The sequence below is a fragment of the Ahaetulla prasina genome, chromosome 7, assembly GCF_028640845.1.
Source record: "Ahaetulla prasina isolate Xishuangbanna chromosome 7, ASM2864084v1, whole genome shotgun sequence".
NCBI lineage: Eukaryota > Metazoa > Chordata > Lepidosauria > Squamata > Colubridae > Ahaetulla > Ahaetulla prasina.
The window spans coordinates 4,521,497-4,548,294 of record NC_080545.1 but is presented as its reverse complement, the minus strand read 5'-3'; the positions used below and the strand labels follow the sequence as shown (position 1 = coordinate 4,548,294).

Here is a 26,798-nt window from a genome sequence, read left to right as displayed (position 1 = left end):
TGCACCATTACTGGGAGTTTTTAAGAAGAGATTGGACAACCATTTGTCTGAAATGGTATAGGGTCTCCTGCCTGAGCAGGGGGTTGGACTAGAAGACCTCTAAGGTCCCTCTCAGCTCTGTTATTCTGTTATCATAACCAGATGCTCTTAAGTCATTGATTTCCAGAATCATTGGCTATGGTTCTGATCCTCCACTTAATATCTATCTAGGGTTTTGCTTGAATAATACTGTCAACTAAAATTGGGTAGAACATACCTTGACTATAAATAAGGAGGGAGTAGAGTAGTTCAAAGTTAATACATGTCTTATGGAGAGCAATTGAAGCTTACATGAATTCAGTGAGGATTCTCAGTTGGCATTAGCTAAAGAGTGTGCAATTGCGATCGAGAATTCATTTTACACAATCATTTCCATGGGCCGAGGGCTTATCTCTCCCCCACCCTTTTTTTTTTCAACTGAAGGTGTAAGAATCTTGAAAGCTGTTATAAAAGTTCAATTGCTCCAGGGAAGCGTGGTTTTACAATTTGGTAATGCACTTAAAAAGGGCTGTTTCCAAAAAAAAAACCAAAAAAACCCCCCATCCATCCAGCAAAAGTGAATAGGAGCCAGGTATCAATTTTGCATGACTCAAAAGGTCTTCTGGAAATAATAAAGATACCCTTCGTGGAATCGTCAGCATTCCCATTTCTACTGAGGTGAGCGCCAGATAGGACTTGAACCCATCTGGTGAAAATGTAATTCAGAAAAGTGCCACGGTGAACAATAATGTTGTGGTCCATCAGCAAACTACGGAGCTGGCAACGGAGTCGGACCATCAGGGCCATCAAGAAGTGAGGTGCGGACTCCAGAGCCTCCAGAGACTGATAGTAGTGAGGCAGAGAAACAGGAGGAGCCTGCTCCTAATGCACGCATGAGAAGAGCTGCCAGAGGCAAGAGCAGCTCAAACAAAAAGGAAAATTCGGGAGTAGGGCCAAGAGATGATTGGCCCCTCCCATAAGGCTTAAAACAGACCAGCAATGGCATTTGAGCTTTGCCGGAAAACAACGTTGGTAGTTTCATCTTCTGCTTCATCTACATCTTGCCTTTATTTTTGTGACTTCTGAACGTTTGCCAAGAAAGGCCTTTGGCAGTTTGCCTAATTAGAGCAAGGTTTGCAAGAGAACTGAGGAATTTGTGTTGGGAGGCATTTGTTTTAATTCGAGTTGAATAATGCTTGGAATGTGTAATCAAAATAAAATACTTTCTCAAGACTTTTCTCCTGGGAACCAAGAACATTCTCACACCTGGCCGAGAGGAGGAGGAGTAGTGGCACTAAATCAGTGGATGCTGCAGTGATTGGGCCATGTGACTGATTGTTTAGGGTTGAGGGGAAAAACTTTTGCTTTTCATTAGGTGAAAACCAAGAGGTCCTTCAGAGTTGGTTTTTCACCAGATCTGTGCCATTATGATATTTCCAATAAAGCTATTCTTTGAAGAACCCACCTGTCTCAGAGTTTTGCTTGCAATGGATGTATTACTTGGAACCCTGACAGCCCTCTCCAGTCCGCGAAACAATCTTTCTCCACAGAATTGGTCCCTGGTGCCCCAAAAGGTTGGGGGCCACTGTGGTAAAGGACTCAAAATGACTCATAAAACACGTGGGGGGAGGCTGTTGAATTTGATGATCGAAGTATGAACTTGCACAGATGCTCCATTTCTCCATATTCTCCAAAGCGCCTGAAGGCAGGAGAAGAAGGAACGGATGGAAACTAATCAAGGAGAGAAACCAACCTAGAACCAAGGAGGAATGTCCTGACAGTGAGAACAATTAACCAGTAGAACAGCTTGCCTCCAGACGTTTTGGGTGCTCCATCCCTCGAGGTTTTTAAGAAGAGATTGGGCGACCATTTGCCTGAAATGATTTCCCGCTTGAGCAGGGGGTTGGATGAGAAGATCTCCAGAGTCCCTTCCAACTCTGTTATTCTGACATAATTGTAACTGACAGAGCCAACAGCAGACTACCAGCGACACCACTGGTAGCATTCAGCCGGTTCGGGAGAACCGGTAGTGGCGACCTGTGGATGGGGGTGGACCTGCCCATCCACCCCAGCGCTATGCTGTCCTATTTAGCCACATTTTCTTGCATGTGTGCAAGTTGCGCACACGAGTAAAGCACATGCGCGGAAGGCCGCACACACGTGCGGAAGCTGGAGGCATGTGCGGAAGGCGAGCACGCGAGTGAAGTGAGCATGTGGGCGCCCTCACATTTTTGGTGCGTGGCAAGCTGGTGGTAAAATGATGTGAAACCCACTTCTGAGCAACACACTGTATCCTGTTCAGTGTGGGGCGACCCCCTTTCATTTCAGTAGATCTGGGAAAACAACTAGAGAGCGCTATAGAACACCATGGGGCAGTATATAAGTCAAAACACTATTGCTATCTCTTTTAAGAGATAAAGGGATTTCACAATCCACAGACGAGCCATTGATTCAAAGGATAAACTTTTATTCTGAATATACTGTTTATTCCACAATAATCCAACACAACAGGTTTTTTTTTTTAAGATTATAAATTATTATTTTTTTATCACAGTATTATACAAATTTTTACAAAACAATTTGCTTTATGCCTCATTTCAGCCTTTTTAAATTCACCAAAAAAGTAGCATCGAAAGGGAAGAAAAACTGATCTGTCCATTCAGCAGCACTGAAGAGAAGGGGGAGGGCCCGGGTCATAGGTTAACTCTCTCTCCCCCCACCTCCCAAATACAAACCACTCCAAATCACGACTGAAACATCCACCCAATATTAAGAAGGTCAATTAGACTTGTCGCAACTCAACTGCGAGTCCAGATAGGATTTGGACCGAAGGGTATCGCTTGATCTTAGACCAGAATATTTCTCTGTGGTGTGAACTCCAGTTTTCTAGAATAGGTCCAAAGATAGATGAACAAACCACTGGTCAATGGGTTACCATGAAGTGTTGGACACTCGTCAAACCCCACCCTTCCGTTTACAGTACTCGAGCGCTGATATTAACAATATTAAAGAATGCAATATGACAACGTGTCAGGTGGGGAATTAGCAACCCAGAAATAGGACCCTGTTTTAAGGAATGGAATTACGTGGCCTGCCTTTTCTGAAGAACAATTGTCCCAAATACAAACCAAAGGGGAGTTCTAGATCATCGACATTTGAATTTGTATCGTTCTCCTTCAATTTTGCAAAATGCAGAGGACGGACTCCAAGTAACAGCTACACAAATGATGCCAATTTAGGCCCAAGGTGATTTTTTTTTGCTCATGGGTCTCTCTCTCTCTCCCCACCCCACAAGGGGGTGAAGGATGAGCCTGGTGTTGAAAACAGTTATGAAACCTCCCATCATTTGCACTATGACACCGGACCACGTACAATATCACCCTGGCTTTTAGGTGACGCCAATCCTTTGGCTTCCCGAGGCCCCACCTTCTTCCTTTAATTTTCCTTCAGAATTTCCTGTCTTGGAATCTGACCCCAGGAGTTCAAAATCGAATCCCTTGCTTGGAATTACGTCAATACATTCAGCAGATAAGTTATATAATTCGGAGGAAAGGGCAACCATGACGCCTTCAGTGGGACCAAGGAAGATAATAGGCTCAGCGTCTTGAAGGGACATCTCATCCATCACCTCATCCCTCCTGCCATGTCCATTCCGTGAATCTGGAGTGGAGAAAGCCTCACACACACACACACATACATACATACATAGGGGGTTCAAGCCCCCTGTTTTGAAGACCGTCGTTCTAAAAAACAAACAAACCCATGCTTACGTCTGATCCATGGAATCTTTTAGAAGATTTCCACGGTGACCAACCGGATGTTAAGGGCAGAACCAGTCTGTGTGCTGAAACGCCTGGACAGAGGACCCAACTCCTTGCAGCCTGGGGAAGGCCACCTTGACTCAGAAGGCTGTGGAGGAGACTCGGTTCCCACCACACCCTGAAGATCCCAAGGAGGGTTTTGCGTCCTTCTAATGAATACTGAAGACTTCAAAAGAGCAAGTAACACTTAGGTTGCAAAGGTCACTTAAAATGGGACACTGCGTATTTCGGGCGCAGCAAGGCCAGTGAGAGGAATCCTGTAGGAAAACTTACAAATGACAGCAATACTGATTTTTCTCGTCAAGTTTCAGCAAGTAAAGCCTCGAAAAACATCGAAAGGGATGATACTAAAATTGTTCAAGATAACAAGACCTAAAAACCATCTCAATCAGACTTCGGGGAAATACCATGTCGTGTTAAAAACTTGATACAAATACGGACCACACTTCATGGTTTGGCAGTAATGCTGGTTGTTGCAATGAGAGATGGGATGGAGGTGGGGAGGAGGAAAGAACTTAATCGTCCAGCTGTTTTGCTTTTTCTCAAAACTCCCCACATACCGAGAGCAAAGATGATTTAGTTGTCAGATAAGAAGCATTCCAGGCTTATTATAAAAATGGAAAAGGTTGGATCAACTTCTCTGCGTCCCGTGAATAGTCAGAAGTTGTAAAACAAGGAGCAACTCTGTTACATATGAGTGTGGGTTGTTTTTTTTTTACAGCATAACTCTTCTTAACAGTAAACCCAATTACACTATGAGAAGGAATGATTAAACCCAAGTCTAGTAAAACTCAAGAGAGAGAAAAGAAAAGAAAAGAAAAAGGAAGGAAGGAAGGAAGGGAGAGGTGGGAGATAAGAGTCACCAAAGGTGAAGGGAGGAAGGAGGGAGGGAGGGAGGGATGAATGGAGGAAGGAGAAAAGATGACAGAAAAGAAAAGAAGGGAGGGAGGGAGAGAGAGAGAGAGGAAGGAAGGAAGGAAAGAAGGAAAGAAGGATGGAAAGAAGGAAGGAAGGAAGGAAGGAAGGAAGGAAGGAAGGAAGGAAGGAAGGAAGGAAGGAAGGAAGGAAGGGGGGAGGTGGAAGATAAGAGTCAACAAAGGTGAAGGGAGGAAGGAGGGAGGGAGGCAGGGATGGATGGAGGAAGAAGAAAAGAAAAGAAGGGAGGGAGGGAGAGAGGGAGGAAGGAAGGAAGGAAGGAAATGTCCAATGAGTAAGATGCAGTAATTCATTTTAACTCGCCAACTATTTCTATGACCAACCGCTTTGCTAAAGGGATCAACGGTATGGTAACCTTCTCACAACAAAACAATTAAGGACATGTTTAAAACATTCAACTGGATGCCAATTTCAAATTCAAGATACCCCAGATTAGAAATGCTCCAATTCCAGAACTGGACAGCTGTTTCAAGAGCAAAATGAAGCTTTTCCAATCATTTTGGAATGGTCTTGAATTTCAAACGCTTTCAGAATGAACGAAGACGGGGCGCTTCACCTCAAAACACAGAAGGGGATGATTATTATATTTTTGTGTGTTGCGGTGGGTGGGGGAAATCCAAAAGCATTTTGGATTCAAAACGGGATGTTTTGAATGTAAATTGCTGGAAGTTTTCAAAAAACAGACTGGACAACCGTTTGAGCAGAGTAGTAGAAGGTCTCCTGTCTTGAGCAGGGGGGTTGAATTAAAGCAGGAGTGGAATACTACCAGATCGGACTGGATCACGCAATCCAGTAGCGATCATGGCCGGTAGTTCGGTGATCCAATAGCGATGGCGGAGCAAAGCTCCACCCACTCTCCCGGGTGTCATTACTTCCTGGTTTTAACCAGGAAGTAATGTATTTTTATCTTCTGTGCATGCGCGTGGCATGTGCATTTCTGAGCTGGTAAGGAAGGTAAGTAGATTTCACCCCTGGATTAAAGGGCTAACTCACTGCTTTCCCATTTCTGATCCAAACCTCAAGAAACAGTGATGCCTAACAGCAGAGAAGTTTAAGAAGAAAAAAAGAGAAGATCAGGGGAACCGCAGCGACTCATACCCACCTCCCTGAAGCCAAAGGCAAGAGGAGAGAACAAAACAAAACAAAACAAAGAGAGGATTTTCACAGATGCCAGCCAGGTGGAAAACGTGATTTGTGTAGATGACCAAGCTGAGAATGTTAAGGGCAGGACCTAGGGGTGAAATGCTCCCGGTTCAGACCGGATCGTGTGATCTGGTAGCGATCTTGACTGGTGGTTCGGAGAACCGGTAGCAATCGCGGGGCGAGGCTCCGTCCACCCGCCTGGCTGTCGTAATGTGTTTTGTACTGTCTGCGCATGCGCAGAAAGGTTTTGTGCATGCGCAGAAAGGTTTTGTGCATGCGCAGAGGGTGTGTGTGTGTGCCTGTGATGTGTGCACACACTTCTAAACCGGTAAGGAAGGTAAGTAGCTTTCACCCCTGGCAGGACCAGTTTGTGTACTGAAACAACTGGACACAGGGTTCAAATCCTTTCCGCCTGTAAAAGGCCACCCTGACATGAAGGACACTCAGTTCCCATCACACATAAGATCCCATGGAGAAGAAAGGGACACCCCCCTTTGCATCCTTTTAATGAATACTGAAGAATTCAAAAGAGCAAAGTAACACTTAGGTTGCAAAAGTCACTCAAAACGGGACGCTGCGTATTTGAGCACAGCGAGGCCAGTAAAAGGAATCCTGCAGGAAAACTTACAAATGAGAGGAATACTGGTTTTTCTCATCAAGTTTCAGCCAGAAAGCCTTAAGCGTTAGAAACATCGAAAGGGATACTAAAATTGTTTTAGGTTTTTTTTTACAAAAAAACCCACAACAACCCTGGGGGAATTGGAGAAGATGAAGGTGAAATCCAGCAGGTTCTGGAGAACCGGTAGCGGAAATTTTGAATAGTTCGGAGAACCGGTAGCAATCGCGGGGCGAGGCTCCGTCCACCCGCCTGGCTGTCGTAATGTGTTTTGTACTGTCTGCGCATGCGCAGAAAGGTTTTGTGCATGCGCAGAAAGGTTTTGTGCATGCGCAGAGGGTGTGTGTGTGTGCCTGTGATGTGTGCACGCACTTCTAAACCGGTAAGGAAGGTAAGTAGCTTTCACCCCTGGCAGGACCAGTTTGTGTACTGAAATACCTGGATACAGGATTCAAATCCTTTCCGCCTGTAAAAGGCCACCCTGACATGAAGGACACTCAGTTCCCATCACACATAAGATCCCACGGAGGAGAAAGGGACCCCCCTCCCCTTTGCAGCCTTTTAATGAATACTGAAGAGTTCAAAAGAGCAAAGTAACACTTAGGTTGCAAAAGTCACTCAAAACGGGACGCTGCGTATTTGAGTGCAGCGAGGCCAGTAAAAGGAATCCTGCAGGAAAACTTACAAATGAGAGGAATACTGGTTTTTCTCGTCAAGTTTCAGCCAGAAAGTCTTAAACTTTAGAAACATCGAAAGGGATACTAAAATTGTTTGTTTGTTTTTTACAAAAAACCCACAACAACCCTGGGGGAATTGGAGAAGATGAAGGAGAAATCCAGCAGGTTCTGGAGAACCGGTAGCGGAAATTTTGAATAGTTCGGAGAACCGGCAAATACCACCTCTGGCTGGCCCCAGAGTGGGGTGGGAATGAGGATTTTACAGTATCCTTCCCCTGGAGTGGGGAGGGAATGGGGATTTTGCAGTATCCTTCCCCTGCCATGCCCACCAAGCCACACCCACAGAACCGGTAGTAAAAAAAAAAAAGGATTTCATCATTGGTTCAAGGTCAGGATCTGTAGATAGTGGCCATTGAATTGTTCTGGTTACACCTTGGAATTTTTGCTAATAGTTGTGATAAGATTGTGACTTTTGGGAAAGTGGGACTGAACCAGGAGAGGAAACCTGGTAAATATGGACTATCAGAAAGTTACTCAACTAATCGGATTCTCTTTTTGATATCTCTTCCTTGCTCACTTCTACTTCAATGTATCAAATGTAGAAAACACCAGATGTCTATTAGAGGCACATCAGTGACCTTCTAATCATTAAGCCAGAAATTTGCAGAAGACTTTTAGGAAATGTTTATCATTTGATTGACATTCAGAAAAATCAGGTATTTCTTTCAGGAAAGAGAACATCAGACTTTGCAAATAAATGTATGACTTCACCTTCTTAGTTCTGCGCACTTTTAGATGCAACCCTAAATTGAACTTGACATAGGAAAAACCTCAGTGAAACAAAGCAGAGTTGAAACATTGCAATTTGGCATTACATATTTTTTGGGGCAGGAAGCTGACTGTATATGAATAATGTGTAAGGCATTATCTAAGGAAGAACCTAGAATGTAGACTCCAAGGGATGGAAGGAACCTTGGAGGACTTCTAGTCATACCTCCTTCTCAAGACAGGAAACCTTATATCACCCTGGTCAAACCGTTGTCCAATCTTATTGTTGAAAACCTCTTTTGAGGGCAACCAGGAATTGTTGATGTGGCTAAAGGACATTCTAATTACTCAGATCTTTCTGGAATTGCTCATCCTCTTTTTTTTTTTTAATTCATCTCAAAAAAATGCCCTGCTTTCTGCTTCTACTGTATCACCATACAAGCGACTTAAAATAGTTATTGTCAACAACAAAAGCATGAAACCTAACCTCAAAACCAATGCAGTTTAAATAGGTGTCAATATTTTGAAGACAGGTAGAATCAGTCAAATGTAGAACACGTGGTGAAAGGGGTAATTTTGTGTTTCCCCCCACTCTTAAACAGGGGTAAGATTCTACCAGTTCAGACCGGTTTGGGAGAACCGGTAACTCCGACGATCAGCTGGGAGAGAACAGGGTTTTCTCCGACAATCAGCTGGGTCCACTCGCCGTGAGCTTTACTGACCTATATCTTCTCAACTGATTTGTGCAGCAGAGCAGATTGCCACAACTCAGCTGTGTTACTCCCCCAGCAGTAACGCGGAAGGTAAGTTTTCGTAAAACTGCACATGCACGCAGTGAAGCGCGCGATCATTGAACCGGTTGTTAAACCGACAGGATCACACCACTGCTCTTAAATATGAAGAACGAGGGTCAAAGAGAGGGGGAATTCTAAAGGATGAGAGCCAACACCCTGCTATCCTGCAATCCAACAAAGTTTGGGAGAGAATCTTGAGAGGAAAAACTTTGAAAACGGATTCCAACCTTGCAAGGGGATCTCCAACCACAGATTCTTTCTCTCATTGCCCCAGAGACCTTTGCTCTTTCTGGCATTAGAGCTCCAATGTCATAAATGGCCAAAAGTAGAAGTAAATATGCCAAGAAAAAGATCTAAAGCCATGGGAAACTGAACTTCCAGGACAAGAGAACACTTCTCCAAATTAGCTACTAATTTAGGGTCAGAACCTGAATTCTGTAGAAGTTAATTCAATCCTACGGGAAAGCCAAACTTTTTTTTTTAAAGTTAAATCCCTTTCTTCTCTTCTTTTTGCCCAAAAAAATATATAAAAAAGTACTATAAAAAAATAATAATAAGTTGCAGGGTCTAAATAGTTTGGAAACTTCCTACATCGGGAATCTCGGGAAACTGCAGAAAAAATAATTGCTACCAACCTGCCTTCCATTGAGGACCTGTATACTGCACGAATCAAGGAGAGGGCCATGAAAATATTTACAGATCCCTCACATCCAGGACATAAACTGTTTCAACTCCTACCCTCAAAATGACATTATAGAGCACTGCACACCAGAACAACTAGACGCAAGAACAGTTTTTTCCCGAAGGCCATCACTCTGCTAAACAAATAATTCCCTCCACACTGTTAGACTATTTACTGAATCTGCACTACTATTAATCTTCTCATCGTTTCCATCACCAATCTCTTTCCACTTATGACTGTATGATTGTAACTTTGTTGCTGGCAATCCTTATGATTTATATTGATATATTGACCATCAATTGTGTTGTAAATGTTGTACCTTGATGAACGTATCTTTTCTTTTATGTACACTGAGAGCATACGCACCGAAGACAAATTCCTTGTGTGTCCAATCACACTTGGCCAATAAAAAATTCTATTCTATTCTATTCTATTCTATTCTATTCTATTCTATTCTATTCTATTCTATTCTATTCTAAAGAAAGAGGTACGACTGCTCATCGTACGTCAAGTCTTAAGGAAAACTCCCACCAGATTTCTGGCCAAGTAGAAAAAGAACAATAGAAAGGGAATTCGTAAAACAGTTTAAAACTTTGTTCAGGCGTTCGTTCAGGTGTTATCCTGGAGCCTTTCTTCTGCCAACGTTGTTCAAATTACTTCTTCCTCCTGCCAAATATAACACATCCCAGGAGAAAAAGCTTCAAGTCCAGGTTTCTAAGTGCTAGGCTAAAGTTTCCTTCAACGCTTTCCTTCCTTCCTACCGCTTTAAGTAAAAGCTTCTTGTTTCCTGGTGCTACAGTAGTGGCCAAAATTGTGGAAACCTTCTGGGAAAAGTGCATTTTCTAAAGCTAGCTAATAACACCACTTTTTTTTGGGGGGGGGGAGTAGTATCATAAAATTATATATCAATGGAAAGATAATTTAATCAACAATGTAATGCAATAACTTTTGTGAAGGATTCACTATTAGAATAGCAGTTACAGTATAAAGAAGGAAAGTGAAACATGTAGAAAAAATGAGATCTACAAAAATTATCACCATGGAAAAAACGAGATATATAAAAATGATCACCATCTCAGTTAATACTTAGTTGGGTAACCTTTAGCATGAATTACGGCCTTACAACGTCTTCCCATGGAGTGAACCAAGTTTTTTAGTTCTGCAGCTGTTACAATGTGAAACCAAGATTGAATGATGGCTTCTATTAACTGGGTTTTATTGCTGGGTCGCTTCTGAGTAACAGGTTTCTTTAGTCGGCTCCATAGATTTTCAGTTGGGTGAAGGTCTGGGCTCTTCCCAGGCCATTCCAGCAATGGAATAGGATTGTCTTGAAACTCCCCCCCAAAAAAGTGGTGTTATCAGCCATCAAACCTCAAATATACACTTTTCCCGAAAGGTTTCCACAATTTTGGCCATTACTATATGTTTTTATTTGGTTGCAACATGAGAGAGAATGAGGATCCGTGCTCATGCGCCCGGATAATATGCTACTCAGGGCTACTCAGGCAAAGATTTTCTGAAACTCCTATAGAATTTGATCCTGCAGAAATCCATGTGTTCAAGCTCATGTGGTTTTAGCAATGTCATCTGGAACAGGCTGATCAGGAACTGCTCATGTGATAAGCAATCCTGATGTTTTTCTAACAGCTGTACAGAACTCAGTATGCAAAGCTGCCAGATCGGGGCTGCCGAAATTCCGTCTGACCACTAGGTGACAGCAAAGAAAACAAAAAAACTCTTTAAGTCTACTTCCCCCTATATGACATGAACCGCACTGCATCTTTCAACTATGCCTATATCTGGGCCTTCTTCCAGCATGGGTGACTTACCACTTTAAGTAAAACCTTCTTGTTCCCTGGTTAATGCATACAATCTCTTTTTAATGACTAGTCTGGGCAACTGAATGGAGCTGTTTACTGGCCAGATGCCCTTCCTGACACCAATGAGGAGTTTTGTTCAGCAGATATATTCTCATTGTGCCCAGAGAGAGAAATATCTGCCTCTACCTAGGATTGAACTCACAGCCTCCTGACTGTGAGGCGAGAGCTCCACCTCTAGGCCACTGCACCGTTCCTGGTTAATGCACATGCTACGCCTTTATTTATGAACTGACTTTTGAGCACTCAACTTCCTGTTCCCCACAAGGAGAATTAAGCTGTATTCTTTCCATATTTGGAGAGAAAGAAGGGAAACCTGCCATGAAATTATCCTTTGCAAAGACTAAGAATTAATTAAGGCATTTTTTTTCTTTTTTAAAAAAGTAATAATAATAATAGATGTAGATATTGTAACTGTAAGCATTATTTACAGGAAGTAGTTATTAGCAGTACCTGAAAAGAAGTTTTGACAAAAAAAGTAATCATCCGAAGAGGCTACGAGCTACCCGAATACAGATGAATTGGTGGAACGTCTCATTGGCAATGTTGCTCAGAGAAAGCGATTCTTTTTAAAAAAAAAAAAATCTGCAAATTAAGGATGAGGACCAATATTTTGATTAAGGCAAACTCTATTGTGTAAGCAAAAAATGAAGCAAGTGACTTGATCCGAGTTTTAAGGAATTGCCCCCTCCCGGTTCCCGATCAGCCGTTTATTTTGCACGGTGTGCACTGCCCAGAGACATGGGCAGCTATATCGATTCAATAAATAAACTGCGGTCTCACGGCGTGTTGTGACTCGTCCTCCCTTCTCTCCTCAGCCGGGCCCCTCCCGTCTCCAACCGGGTCTTTTATCAGACTCTGAGTCTGATAATGAAGATGAACGGCCTGTCATGCCTCCAGCCCCCGGCCCTGGCCCCATGCATGGAGAGGATGCCAGGAGTGAACGAACAAGCCCGATAAACCTCACTCATATGGCGTGTGTTCTTCTGGCTCAGCCGTCAGAGGAAGCCAGCCAGGTGCTGGAATTACTGACAGCAGATCCAGCTAAAGACAATTCAACATGGGAGGACCCTCGCTTCCGGATATCTGAGAGGCGATGCCAGAAGAAGGAGGGGTGGGGCAGGCCTGGATAAATGCTGAGTCATGGAGCCACACCCCACAGCCTATATAAAGGACCTGCTTTTGGCATTCCAACCTTGAGTCAAGCAAAGTCTTATCGAGTTTGCTGATACCGGACCCTATCGCTGAAGTCACAACTTGGACTCCTGCCTGCCCTGATAAACCTCGAAGGGACTTGGCAAGCTGCAGAGGTTTCGTTGCCAAGTTTGCCACGAACTTCCTTGACTCGTTCCTCGGAGTTGGGGGGGGGGGACACGACATGGCATGAGACCACAGATTAAAAACAACCAACCCAATAAATAAATAAATAAATAAATAAATAACTAATTAGCACTTTAAAAGAAGCAAGCTGGATTCGGCTCCCTTAATGCTAAACAAGCTGAATACGCTTCAATGAGGACAGAAGCAATGAAATATAGCACATTTCTGATTAATTTTTGGCAAGCATGACGTCCACTAAGGATAGAGGTCCCCAACTGCTGGGCCATGGCCCATTGGGAACCGGGCCACCAAAGTGGCACACGAGCGTGCAAAGGCTCATTTGCACATGAGTTGGATTTATGTTGTGTGCTTGAAACCATTCCCCATCCCCCTCTGCTGAAGTTACCGCCAGCCGTTCACAGAACCAAAAGGACCCCTGCACTAAGGTACGAAATACCTGCCTGTCAGCCATGAACTGTAGAGCTACCACACCTGTTCTGCCAAATATCCATGTAACCAGTAGACACACAAAAGATTTAAGGTTTTCTGTGTCGTTTGGTTGCCATTAGTCGCCATTCAGATTCTTGCCAGCCCATTCTGAGGTCTCTAGAAAAGAATCAAGTGGCAATCCGAATTGTATTCATTCCATTCTGTTAAGAGTATTTCTTTGGGATTGGAACACCTGCAAAAACTCCCCTTTTAAAAAAGTAGAAATATTAGAAGACCTTGTTTCATCGTTCCTTCTTTAATCATCTCTTGAACTTAGACCACTTCACAGTGCTTTTACAGCCCTCTCTACGTGGTTTTACAGAGTCAGCCTCTTGCCCTCAACAATCTGGGTCCTCATTTTACCGACCTCGGAAGGATGGAAGGCTGAGTCAACCTTGAGCCTGGTGAGATTTGAACTGCCAAATTGCAGGCAGCTGGCAGTCAGCCTGCAGTACTGCTCTCTAACCACTGCACCACCGCGGCTCATAACTTTAACGCGCAACTTTAATTCTAACTTTAATAACGAAGTTAGAAGAAGCTGAAGTGAGGAATGGGATAACTCGCCGCAGCCAACTCACCATCGGACAATTCAACAATTGAGTTTAAATTTTCAAAATAATTAAAAAATGATTTTAATTTATGTCATTCCCCTTTCATTGTTGCCCCTCCTTTTGCATCCTTTCTTTAATGCTTCTGTTTCAACCATTTCTTCGATATTAATGTAACTCTTGTCCTGCAGTGAGTTGGCTATGCCAAGTTGGGTTCCGCTAAAGTGAAAATGAGGAAATGAAGAAAATTCACTAGCGTGCTCAGCTAAAATCAGAAAATAAATGGAAGCGGACAAAGGAAAAAAAAAATTAAAAATCCGCCATTCGTCTATGACGAATGCATTCCCAGAAATTCCTCAAAAATCTTTGGGTTCAACATCAAATGGAAGTCACTTGCCAGTGCAAAATTTTATGGGAGTTCTCGTTCAAAGAATTGCGGTTTTTTAGAAGAATTCTGCGATATCAAGAAACTCACCACATTCATTGGTGAGTTTTTAAAAGTCCTTAATTAAAATATTCTCTCCTTTGTCTACAACATTCTGTGTTCCAAGCTAATTCATTTACTCACTGGACTGATGGTTGAGTTCACGCTAAATCAGTATTTTTACTACAAACCCAAGAGTCACTCTATGTATTACAGTGGTTGCTTTGGGCTTTCCAATTTTTTTCTTTCATTTTGCTATTTGTGATGTAAGGTAGCAGGTAAGACGCTGCATAATAATCGGGGATAATTTTGCTGGATACAAGCAGTTATTCTTATTTTTTTTTAACCCTGAAATAAATGCCTGTCAATCTGATTTCAGTTACTGACTAGACCTGTAAATAGTAATTCAGGTGAATGTTTTCATCTATAAAACCCATTTTTTCCCCCATTTGAGAAGATAATTAAACATACCCTCCTTCTACATTGTGCAGTCGATTCAAACATCTGTTTAACAATATATAACTTAAGATTGAATTGCACCACACCGCAATATTTGGTTTCTCACACAGCAGGAAAAGAAAAGAAAAAATCACTCAAAGACCTGTTCAATAAGCTACACTCTACTGTGAAAAAGAAAAGCGTGGAGAGGAAAAAAATCTAGGAAAAACCTTGAATTTGAAAAACCTTGAACGGAATAGCAGCTTCTTCACCATGCAAAAAATTACCCTTGGAAACCAACGTTCAATATATTCACAAAAGACATTTGTATTCACAAACGTTGCGTCTTGAAAACTTTGGAGGACTTAGAAACCGGTAAGACAGCGCTCTGAGAAATAAGGATGTTCCGTACAGACATTATTAAAAGCTTGCACAACGAAGGACAGATACTGGGATGAAGAGAGAAGATTTCGTGTCATTCGTTTTGACATCGGTGGCTTCGAGCTCGCCTTTTTTTTTTTTTCTTCAGAACTTTTGCATCCCGTTTATGAAGTTATGGAAGCTGATTCATTTTCAGAAAACAAAGATGTTTATAAGGCATTTTACATCGTGGTGAAAAGTCTTCGTGGTGGCCAATTCAACACTTGAGGTTCTCCAGACCTTTGACATCGAACCCACCACTGCTTCCTAAATAAAAACGTTTTCAATTTCTTCTTTTCCATTTTTTTTTTAAAAAGTCCCTTTTTTATTTTAAAACCAGTTGCCACCTTCCGACCATCGTTTTAATTTCCTCTCCGCACACCCCGCCTAGAATATTTCAAATTCCTGGGGTTCGGAAACATTTTTCAGGTGTGCTAACGGCGTTGCATTGATGGGCTTGAAGTTGGCAGTGGGAGCGATGGTTATGGAAGGCGGAGCAGAAGTAGTGACCAAGTCTCTGTGTTTTTAAATCACGGCATTGAATTAGGGTTGATTTGACACCGGCGAACCGGCGTGAAATGAAGTTGAGTTCGTATTCAAAGCAAGTTGAAAGCAGGCATATAAATAATCGGTATTCTAAACCAGAAGGCGAAGGAAATGGAAAACGTTGGAGTTTTTTTTCCCTCTTTCCTTTACAAATCGGGCATCCCAATGTTTAAGGAGCGCGACCCACTCAAAACCGAGTTCCAACAAACAAACAGAAAACAGGGTGGTCTTTTAAAGGGGAGCCCTTTTTTTTTTTTAAACGCAGAGTCTTCAAAAGCACACACACAAAAGAAGACCTTAAACCCCACCCACCCTCAACCCTGCAACTCCACAGTAAAAAGCGCATACAGAATTCGTTCTGGATGGCCTAGATGATGAAGCATTCACACACACACACGTGTTCACGGATCTGACACACCAACATGCAACCACGGTGGGTGCCTTCGAGCGCCTTTCCTCCCGAGAAGTTTTCTTTTTTTTGTTTTTCGAGTCACTGGCATCGCCATTGAATCCGCAGCCGGAGCAGACGAGGGGCCCCCCTTGTTTTCCTTGAATGAAAATGGTGGGCTAACCAGTTTTGGCAGGATCTCGGTTGGTTTAGATTAGGTTTGGGGGTTTCTCACGGTCATAACTGGCCGGGTCTGATGCCAGATAACATCCAGAGCAGGATAAGCTGGATTCCTATCATAGACCAGAGTGATGGACTCAATCCAGAGACTCCACCACATTCGGCTGAATCGTCCTGCAGGTAAGAGAGAGAGAAAGAAAGCGATTCATTAGAATTAGCTGAAACGTAACCAGGCAGATGTTGACTTCTTACACAATAAGGGAACCCTTTTGTGCAATTTAGTCTCACCGAGTGGGCCCATGGGCCCATCGGGCTTCTGAACAGTCCCTAAAGTACTAGAATTCCTGATGTTAGAGGAGCAAGTTGCCCAATGTAGAACTTTCTTACCTGAGGGACTCCTTTAGTGGTGACTCCCTAAATTCTCCTGCCGTGCCACAAAAGTCACCACCCACTTTCTAATTACATCACTGTGATCTGCATTTGTCTGGTTTATAATCTAAAAGCACGCCAACTCGCAAAGCATCCCTGGACTGCTCTTGAATTGCCATAGGCAAGGGGGATGGGAAACGGACGAAACAGCACGGCAGCCAAAGACAGGTGCACATTCCAGACTTATCTCGCTTAAGGCTTTCTCCCAGGGTTACCCACAGCGGCCGGAGGGGAGTGATCTCTACAACCCGCGAAATTGCTCTGTTGGCAAATGTGATTGGTGACACACTCTGGGGGGAGGGTGGAAACAGGGTCCTTGATTGAGGCATAAATTACATGGGGTCAGAGTTGGCTTCACTTGGGAACATGCCGACATGAAGCTCCTAATAAATAACTGGATTTATTTTGAAGCTTGGCTCGACCCTCATGACTTAATTAGGGCATCCATCGTAACCCTGACAAAGGGTTTGTTGTGGTTCAATCACTAAGTCGTGTCTGACTCTGCCACCCCATGGACCATAGCATGTCAGATTCCCCCATCCTCCATTGTCTCTCTACTTTGTCCAAACTCATGTTCACTGAGTGTTTAGCTTTGCTGGATTAAGTCATCTAGATGTAAGGTAAAGATAAGGTAAAGGTAAGGTAAGTTAATCTTTATTGTCATTTTTTAGTGTGAGCATATTGGTCCACATTAAAAATGAAAATCTGTTGCCTGCTCTCAAAAGGAAGTATATTAACCCATACACATACATAATACACATATACACATGCTAAATACATACATATATATACCTGCACCCATACACATCCATACACACACTAATCACTGTCACTTTTGAATACGTAGGAGGAAGAGGAAAATTGAGGGTTCACAAGGTCGATGCTATATGTAACAAAACTGTGACTGAATCTAGATCTTCTGCTTCGGATACCACGAAGCCCCCTCCCAGAAGATAACAAGGAAAACAGGTCATGAAGCAGATGTGTAGCATCCCAGACAATCCTGTGGACCCTGCTCAAGCACCACTTATATGCCATGTCCTGGATAGAAGGGAATGAATTGCCAATGATCTTTTCTGCTGTCCTCACCACTCTCTGCACCAACTTCCTATCTGAAGCAGTGGTGCTTCCAAACCAGACAGTAATGCAATATGACAATCGTCCCTCTATAGAAAGTGGTGAGGACAGTGGGAGGAAGATGTACTTTTCTCATGTGATACAGAAAAAACAGGCACTGCTGTGCCCATTTCATCAGTGTCTCACCGTTGAGTGACCAAAATACTTTTCACATACTTGGTGGTTATGAATTATCACAGTTACATGAGCATCATCAACAAAGATGTTTTGTAACAACTTATGAGTTCAACCAAAAATCACCCCGATTTAATTCCTACTGTTTGCTTTTGTTGAATAAGCAATTTTAAAAAATCAAATTCATTTAATCGTACAATTCACTTAGACTAGGTGATTCACTCAATAATTATGGCAAACAAGGTCATAAAATCAGGCACAATTCACTTAATTCACTGCCTGGCTTAGCAATGGAAATACCCTTTCCGTTTGTGGTCGTAAATCAATAACTTTGTATATTGGCACAACGAAGCTTGTCCATTATTGCGTAAACTATTGTACCCTAAACCAGTCAAATTTTCTTGATAGACCTGAAAGGCAGCCCCATTAAATACTGTAGCCCAGAGGTCTTCAAATTTGGCAACTTTAAGACTTGTGGACTTCAACTCCCAGAATTCCTCAGCCAGCCATGTTGTAGTCCATTAAATCTACCTGTTCTTGGCCTCAATTTTTTTAAAAAATGAATATTTTGACCTTTTTCAAGTGATGGCCTTATAATAATATGATGAGCACCAATATACAATATTTATATATACATAGCTCTTGTTATTCTTAGGAGTTCTGTTGAAATGCAAAATAACAGATTGTGAAATTATAAAAAATAAGAACTTGATATACACATTCTCTATTTTCCTCTCATAAAATGGATGAAATTCCTACTTATCAACCACAGATATCTGAACCTTTGGGTGAGACCACAAATAATAGGTTCCTGCTTTTATTTGCATACAAGGGAAACAATAATACAGTTCTTTCAGATGCGATATAATATAAAAGTTATTATCACAAATCTGCACTGATTAAAATGTGACTTCAGATATGTTATGTGTGAGCAGGAAGTCTTTTTCTTCCTTGTTGCATTAAAATAACACAGTCACATTTTAAAATAACTCGGTCACAAAGTATTTTAGCAGCCTCCTAAACTGAAATTACTGATTTTGATTATTGGGCAAAATTATTTGGTTATTATTCGTTTTGGTTATCAGCCTTAAATAACACAGAAGGAAAGAGGGTGCCAAATTTGGTAAGCTAAAATAAGAAAGGAAGTTATTTTTCATTAACTATGGAATCCGGGCATGATTCAAAAACAAAAATCTAAATGGTAACCGCAAGTGTGTGATGACAACCCCACTCCCTTTCAATGTGCATGCAGTATTTATGTGCAATGCTCATCTATCTGGTTTGGCTCCGCAACCCAAACAAGACAGACACAGACTTCAACGGATAATTAGAACTGCAGAAAAAACAATGGCTACCAACCTGCCTTCTGTTGAAAACCTGTATACTGCACAAGTCAAAAAGAGGGCCGTTAAAATATCTACAGACCCTTCACATAAATTGTTTCAACTTCTACCCTCAAAACGACATTATAGAGGACAGTTTTTCCCACATGTCATCCTTCTGCTAAACAACTCATTCCTACAGCCCTGTCAAACTATTTACGAAGACTGTATTACTATTCTTCTCATCTTTCCTATTACCTATCTCCTTTTCTACTCATAACTATAACTTTGCTGCTTGCATCTTTATGATTTATATTGTTTATTTAGTCTCCTAGTATGACTCATGTTGATTGCTTATTTAGTGTCCAATGACTAGCACTAAGTGTTGTGTGTTATGATTCAGGATGAATGTATTTATGATGACTATGATCATGATGTACCACTTATATCTTTTATGTGCACTGAGAGCTTATGCACCGAAGACAAATTCCTTGTGTGTCCAATCACACTTGGCTAATCAAGAATTCTATTCTATTCTATTCTATTCTATTCTATTCTATTCTATTCTATTCTATTCTATTCTATTCTATTCTATTCTACTCTATTCCATTCCATTCCATTCCATTCCACCCAATCTATTCTATTCTATTCATCTAGTCTAGTCTAGTCTAGTCTAGTCTACTCTACTCTACTCTACTCTAGTCTACTCTCTATTCTATTCTATTCTATTCTAGTCTAGTCTAGTCTAGTCTAGTCTAGTCTAGTCTAGTCTGTTCTACTCTCTATTCTATTCCATTCTTTTCTATTCTAGTCTAGTCCAGTCTAGTCCAGTCCAGTCTAGTCTAGTCTAGTCTAGTCTGTTCTACTCTCTATTCTATTCCATTCTTTTCTATTCTAGTCTAGTCCAGTCTAGTCCAGTCTAGTCTAGTCTAGTCTAGCCTAGTCTGTTCTATTCTATTCTATTCTATTCTATTCTATTCTATTCTATTCTATTCTATTCTATTCTATTCCATCCCATTCCATCCCATTCCACCCAATCGATTCTATTCTATTCTATTCTATTCTATTCTATTCTAGTCTAGTCTAGTCTAGTCTAGTCTAGTCTAGTCTAGTCTAGTCTAGTCTAGTCTGTTCTACTCTCTATTCTATTCTATTCTATTCTATTCTATTCTATCTAGTCTATTCTATTCTATTCTAAGAGGCCGTGCTGACATCACAATATTGTGGCTGCCATCTTAACTGTTTTAATCTTTTCAAGAACGCCCTTACTGTAAATTAGATGCAGAAGTGTTGATATGATAGCAAAGAAAGGCAAGGGTTTTGTCACGCAAAAGGAATAAGGAATTGCTCATGCCCACAAACACACACAGAGTGAGTAATTGTCTAACCACCGCATGCTATTTGTCTATATTGGAAAAATGTCGTGTTGGTTTTTACAAATATATAGCGTGCATAAAGTCACCTTATTGGTATTCATGTCGCATGTAGAACAGTGCCTTGAAACGTAATATAAATGACTCAGAGAAAAGGAAGCTAAAGAGAGATTTATTTTCAGAAAGCTCCGAACAAAATCCTTTAAGCATGCAGAAGTTTGGAAATAAGGTACTTTTTGGAATACCCAATGAGCCGTTAATCATTTTTTAAAAAAAATAATGCAAGCAAAATATACACTGGGGCCAAGAAAAAAAAATCTGACTCGCCATACAACTTATTTCTGTTCTGACCTAGGCTTCCTTAGAAAGTAAACAGCACAAACTTAGTCCCGGCAAACCTCTTTAATTCATACGGCTGTGAATTATTTTCATTCCAACTCTGAAAGGTTTCTCAAACAGTCTTTCAGGGGAGGGTTCACAAACACCCACCTTATCTCCCTTGGAATGCTGCCAGAGAACTAATTGCCACTCGCAGGGCAAGGCCAAACTTAGCACAGAGCTTTTCCTGAGCTTTTACCGACCAGATGAACTAATTGCTTCCTGCAAAAGCTCACCTCCCGTTCGCTTCTCTTTTATGTCTTATGGGAGGGGGCCAATCATCTCCAAGCCTTACTCCCAAGTCGACCCTGTTTTCTTAATTGTTCCTGTCTTCTGGCAACTCTGCGCATGTGCACACTGGGAGCAGGCTCCCGCTGTTCTTCTGCCTTGCTGCTGTCAGGCTCCAGAGACTCCGGAGGCAGCAAAGAACTACCAGATGGCCTTGGCCCCCTCTCTGCCTCCGACTCAGAGCCCTCGTCTGAGCCTTCCCCAGACTCCAGCACTGACCCACATTCCTCCCAACCTCCTCACTGTCTGACTCTGCTGCCAGCTTTGCTGGCTGCTGGTGGGCCACAACAATTTCAACCACGATATTGCTGAATAGATTGTCCAGCCTTTCTTTGTGCAAATAGGATAAGCCATGTTTGCTGGTTATCCAGCACTGCAGAGATTCAATAAAGAGTTTAAATTATTCTTGGGGTTGACTGTACAGTCAGCCAGATGTTTAGACTGGATTTGGCTGTTTTGTTCACCTAACGATTCCTCTCCAAGGGATAGACAGATGTTGTTGCCGTTTGTGTTTTAGGATTATGACTGTATCTTACAATTTATGATCTTTGTCCTGTGGTGGATAGACAATGGCTAGAATGATGATTTATGATCTATGACTTATCACTTTGTTGTTTGTACATACACTGAGAGCTTCTCTACTGGAGACAAATTCCTTATGTGTCCAGTCACACTTGGCCAATAAAGAATCTAACCTCCTCTCCCCCCATCCTATCCTATCCTATCCTATCCTATCCTATCCTATCCTATCCTATCCTATCCTATCCTATCCATTTCCTATATTCTATTCTGTCCTATCCTATCCATTTTCCATATTCTATCCTATCCTATTTAATTCCTATCCTATTTAATTCCTATTCTGTCCTATCCTATTCATTTTCTATAGTCTATCCTATCCTATCCTATTTCATTCCTATCCTATCCTATCCTACTCATTTTCTATAGTCTATCCTATCCTATCCTATCCTATCCTATCCTATCCTATCCTATCCTGAATTTTATTCTGTTCTGAATCCTATCCTACCCTATCTATCCTATCCTATCCTATCCTATCCTATTCTGAATTTTATTCTGTTCTGAATCCTATCCTACCCTATCTATCCTATCCTATCCTATCCTATCCTATCCTATTCTGAATTCTATTCTGTTCTGAATCCTATCCTATCCTATCCTATCCTATCCTACTCATTTTCTACAGTCTATCGTATCCTATTTCATTCCTATCCTATCCTATCCTATCCTATCCTATCCCATCCCATCCATTTTCCATATTCTATCCTATCCTATTTAATTCCTATCCTATCCTATCCCTATTCATAGCAATCTGGCATAAAACAAGCAAAAGACCAGCATTTTCAAGAATGTTTGTGGGATTCATGGGGCCTCTAAAAATAAATAAATAAATAAATGTGGAAGGCAGCCACAGCTTATGTTTTGCTTGGACCTGTGCCTAACTCCTGAGGTTGGGGGTAGGATTGGGAAGATAACCTGGAGAAACGATGTAGGGTAGCATCCTATTGGGTTAGACAAACTGAGGGTGAAAGTTTGCCAATTTAGCTTCTGGGAAAAGATTAGTTTGCAACGAGTGGCACCAACCACATCCAGGATGTTATAAACAGGCAAACTACACCCAGTAAAGGAGAATATTGGCAGCTCATGGTTGAAATGAGGAATCCTTCGGACTCTCTGTGCTTGGCAGTTTTCTTGCAGATGTTTTGTGACCCAAACTACTGTAGGTAACATCAGTTCTGCACCGATGATGTTACCTGGTTTGGGTAGTGAAACTTTTGCAAGATAACAGCCAAGCTCAAAGAGGACCAAGGACCCCTCAAACCAGGGGTGAAATCTAAATTTATTTCCTACCGGTTCTGTGGGCATGGCTTGATGGGCGTGGCTTGGTGGGAGTCATGTGACTGGGTGGCTGTGGCTATGTAACCATGTGACTGGGGGATCAAAAGACAGAAACTCACAAATGATGTCCTGTTGGAGCAGGGTTGGACTAGATGACCTCCAGGTCCCTTCCAGCCCTGGATTATCCTCTGAAGCTGCGTGTAGTGCCAGGTTTGTAGTCCTTCCTTCCTCTCCTTTTTCCTCCCTCCCTATTTTCTTTCTTTCTTTCTTTCTTTCTTTCTTTCTTTCTTTCTTTCTTTCTTTCTTTCTTTCTTTCTCTGTCTGTCTCTCTCTCTCAAATGAACCTCCCCCCCATTTTTTGTGTAAGAGGCTTCAGATTTTTTACCTTTTTAAAAAATGCTTTTAAAAGTAAAAAAAAAAGCCTCTGATTATCAGGCACCTCAGCCAGGATCGTCTGAGCTTTGTTTTAACCCTTTAAAAGCATTTTTTTTTACAACTTCTTCGGGTGAAGAGGTTGTTAAAAAATGCTTTTAAAAGTAAAAGTAAAAAAAAAAAAGGCTCTGACAATCACGTGGCTCAGCTGGGCTTGGAGGAAGGGCAGGAATTTTTGCCACCGGTTCTCCAAACCACCCACCGCCATTACTACCGGATCAGCCGATCCGGTCCAAACTGGGAGCATTTCACCCCTGCCTCAAACTACTCCCAGTTTTGTAACTACACTCTTTTAACATTCCAAATGGTTCAACCAGCATCGCAAAAGGTCAAGGGGCCTCTGGTGGCTCAACAGACTAAGCAGTCTGTTATTAACACAGCTGCTTGCAATTACTGCAGGTTCAAGTCCCACCAGGCCCAAGGTTGACTCAGCCTTCCATCCTTTATAAGGTAGGTAAAATGAGGACCCAGATTGTTGGGGGCAATAAGCTGACTTTGTATATAATATACAAATAGAGTGAAGACTATTGCTTGACATAGTGTAAGCCGCCCTGAATCTTCGGAGAAGGGCGGGATATAAATTCAAGAAGAAAAAAAAAAAGGTCAGGTATGGGCCATAAACTTAATTGGCTTAATTTTTAAATTTTTTACATTTTTTAAATTTTTCGAATTTTAATAATTTTAACTGGGGTATTTTATTTATGGGTCAAATTTGACAGTTTTAATTTTCGGCCATTTATAGAATAGGTTATTTTAACTGTGGTTTTAATTTGTATATTGTACTTTTTAATCTGGCTGTACACCACCCTGAGTCCTTCGGGAGAAGGGCGGTATAAAAATCTAAATAATAAATAAATAAATAAATAAATAAATAAATAAATAAATAAATAAACCCCACTCCACGTTCTTATGCATTTATATAATGTACAAATGATACGTTATTTTGATATCTATATATTTATAACCACACAGGACGCCTCTGAAAAGAGAAGTGGTCCTTTTGTGCTTCCAACAACCTTGAACAGTGGTAAATATTTCAAAATTCAGGTTTTCCATCAACACCAGCCACCCCTACGGCTTAATCCTTTGAACCTGCAAGTCACGAAAGACAGATTGAATCTCTCACCTTTGAGCATCTCTCTGCATAGAACTGATACCAGAAAATGACCTCCTCTTAATCATATGTACATTGTGTATTTATTTTTATTCTCTTATGTTTTACTTTATTCAAGAAATGCCATTGATTCCAATGTTTGTATATTATTAGCAGACAGCGCTTCTAAAATCATACAGCTATGGTTTTTGTGAATATTAAGCAAGCCAAGTTATGTTCAGACTGATCGTGTTCTTTTAGATTGCTGATTTGTTGCTATTATGGTTTTATGGGGGGTTTTACATTCCACAGCATTAGTTCTCTACCAGCTTATCCAATGTCTAAGAATTATTGTCGACTTGAGCTGTGCAAAGTTTTGACTGAAGAACCGTTCATTTAAATCATCTTTTAGAGTGATGTTCAAACCACAAATTCAAACTGACTGGACAGAATTCTTTGAATCGAAATGCAAATTCTAATTAAATTGACTCGGAGCCTTAAATTAGATCTTGGCTGATTCATATACCCATATTGTCTGCATAAATTCAGGGACTATAGCATATGGATGCATAATAGGAAAGAGGAAGAGAGCCAGGCCAGAAGTTCTATCTTGTCAAATGCTTTCTTAATTGACAACCAGAAGTCCATCATTAGGTCAGGAGATCTTTCTTCTTCAGAAAAATGACTAAAAACCAGATTAGGGATGATAACTGTGTAAAGTTTATGTCCCTTCCTTGAATTGTGGCCCATCTTTTCCATGTCAATAGACCTTGAGAGAGTGAGAGAGAGCGGAAGGGCTGAATATTGGAAGAACAAGTGAATTGATGACACCCCCCCTCAAAAAAAATATGTAGTAACCAAAGATTGTTTCAGAAAAGAAGGAAGGAAGGAGGAGAGAAGGAAGGGAAGAAAGGAGAGGAGAGGAGAGGAGAGGAGAGGAGAAGAGAAGAGAAGAGAAGAGAGGAGAGGTTAGGAGAGGAGGAGACGAAAGGAAAAGAAAGGAAAGGAAAGGAGAGGAGAGGAGAGGAGAGGAGAGGAAAGGAGTGGAGAGGAGAGGAGAGGAGAGGAGAAGAGAGGAAAGGAAAGGAGTGGAGAGGAGAGGAGAGGAGAGGAGAGGAGAGGAGAGGTGAGGTGAGGAGAGGAGAGGAGAAGAGAGGAGAGGAGAGGAGAGGAGATGAAAGGAAAGGAAAAGAAAGGAAAGGAGAGGAGAGGAGAGGAGAGGAAAGGAAAGGAAAGGAAAGGAAAGGAAAGGAAAGGAGTGGAGTGGAGTGGAGTGGAGTGGAGTGGAGTGGAGTGGAGTGGAGAGGAGAGGAGAGGAGAGGAGAAGAGAGGAAAGGAAAGGAAAGGAAAGGAAAGGAAAGGAAAGGAAAGGAAAGGAAAGGAAAGGAAAGGAAAGGAAAGGAAAGGAAAGGAAAGGAAAGGAAAGGAAAGGAAAGGATCTTAACCAGCTCCTAACCTCTTTCTGAGAGAAACCAAGCTCTGAACAAACCTAATATCCATCAGCCCTCCCTTTCATAATGTCATTGGTTATATGCATTCTTAGTTCCCTTTGTATTCTTGCAAAAACCAAACACCAAAACCCACCTTTGGGTTGAGGGAAATGAAACAAAACACAAAATTAGAGAAAGTAACTGACCATCCACACCACATGAAAACTTGCAGAAAAATGAAGACAGAGGTGGGCGTCATGGCAGTGGCGAAGCTCCTCGTGCATAGAGGCTGATCCTATTAGTAACGGGGCAAAGTCGCAAACAGAGGAAAGGAAAGGAAACACAGAAAGAAACACACAGAAGATGAAATTTCATGCAAAAGTTGGCTGGCCGATAGAAGAGAAAATGTAAAAAGCAAAAAAAAAAAAGCAGAAGATTTTTACAGAGAGAAACTGAAAAGGAAACTTAACCCAAGATATCAAAATGCTACCGTTACACGACTAACGTAGAGAAGAGCACATCAAGCTAAATAAAGCAAGACTCCTTTGTACGTTCACACACAAATATCCAGCGTTGTCGATCGTGGAGAACATCAAATGTTTCGGAGAGTCCTTCACCTTTGTTCCCCTGCAAAGGGGAAGTTCTCGTGTGTCAACATTTTCACGGCTCAAACATGTGGCTCGGATGTTCTCACACCTGCGCGTTTGTTGCAGCCTAAACTGTAAATGTATGTCAAGGATCTTGGATTGCAAAATTTTGGCTTGGGGAAAACTCCCCTGCCATCATAAGGTAATCCTTATGATTTTTATTGATATTGATTGTTTCCTGATTGCTTATTTAATGATATGATTATCATTAAGAGTTGT

At 41.6% G+C, this 26,798-nt stretch overlaps 1 protein-coding gene across 2 annotated transcripts in view; it reads right to left on the bottom strand.

Annotated features, from left to right (window-relative positions):
* Positions 1-15,983: 15,983 nt before the first annotated feature.
* The window catches only part of CACNA2D1 (calcium voltage-gated channel auxiliary subunit alpha2delta 1), a 394,047-nt gene continuing 383,232 nt past the window's right edge, over positions 15,984-26,798 (bottom strand). For both annotated transcript variants that reach the window (XM_058189787.1, XM_058189788.1), the window contains one exon: positions 15,984-16,259. In XM_058189787.1, the coding sequence (XP_058045770.1) occupies positions 16,143-16,259 (117 nt within the window). In that variant the 3' untranslated portion in view covers positions 15,984-16,142. The remainder of the gene's footprint in view (positions 16,260-26,798) is intronic.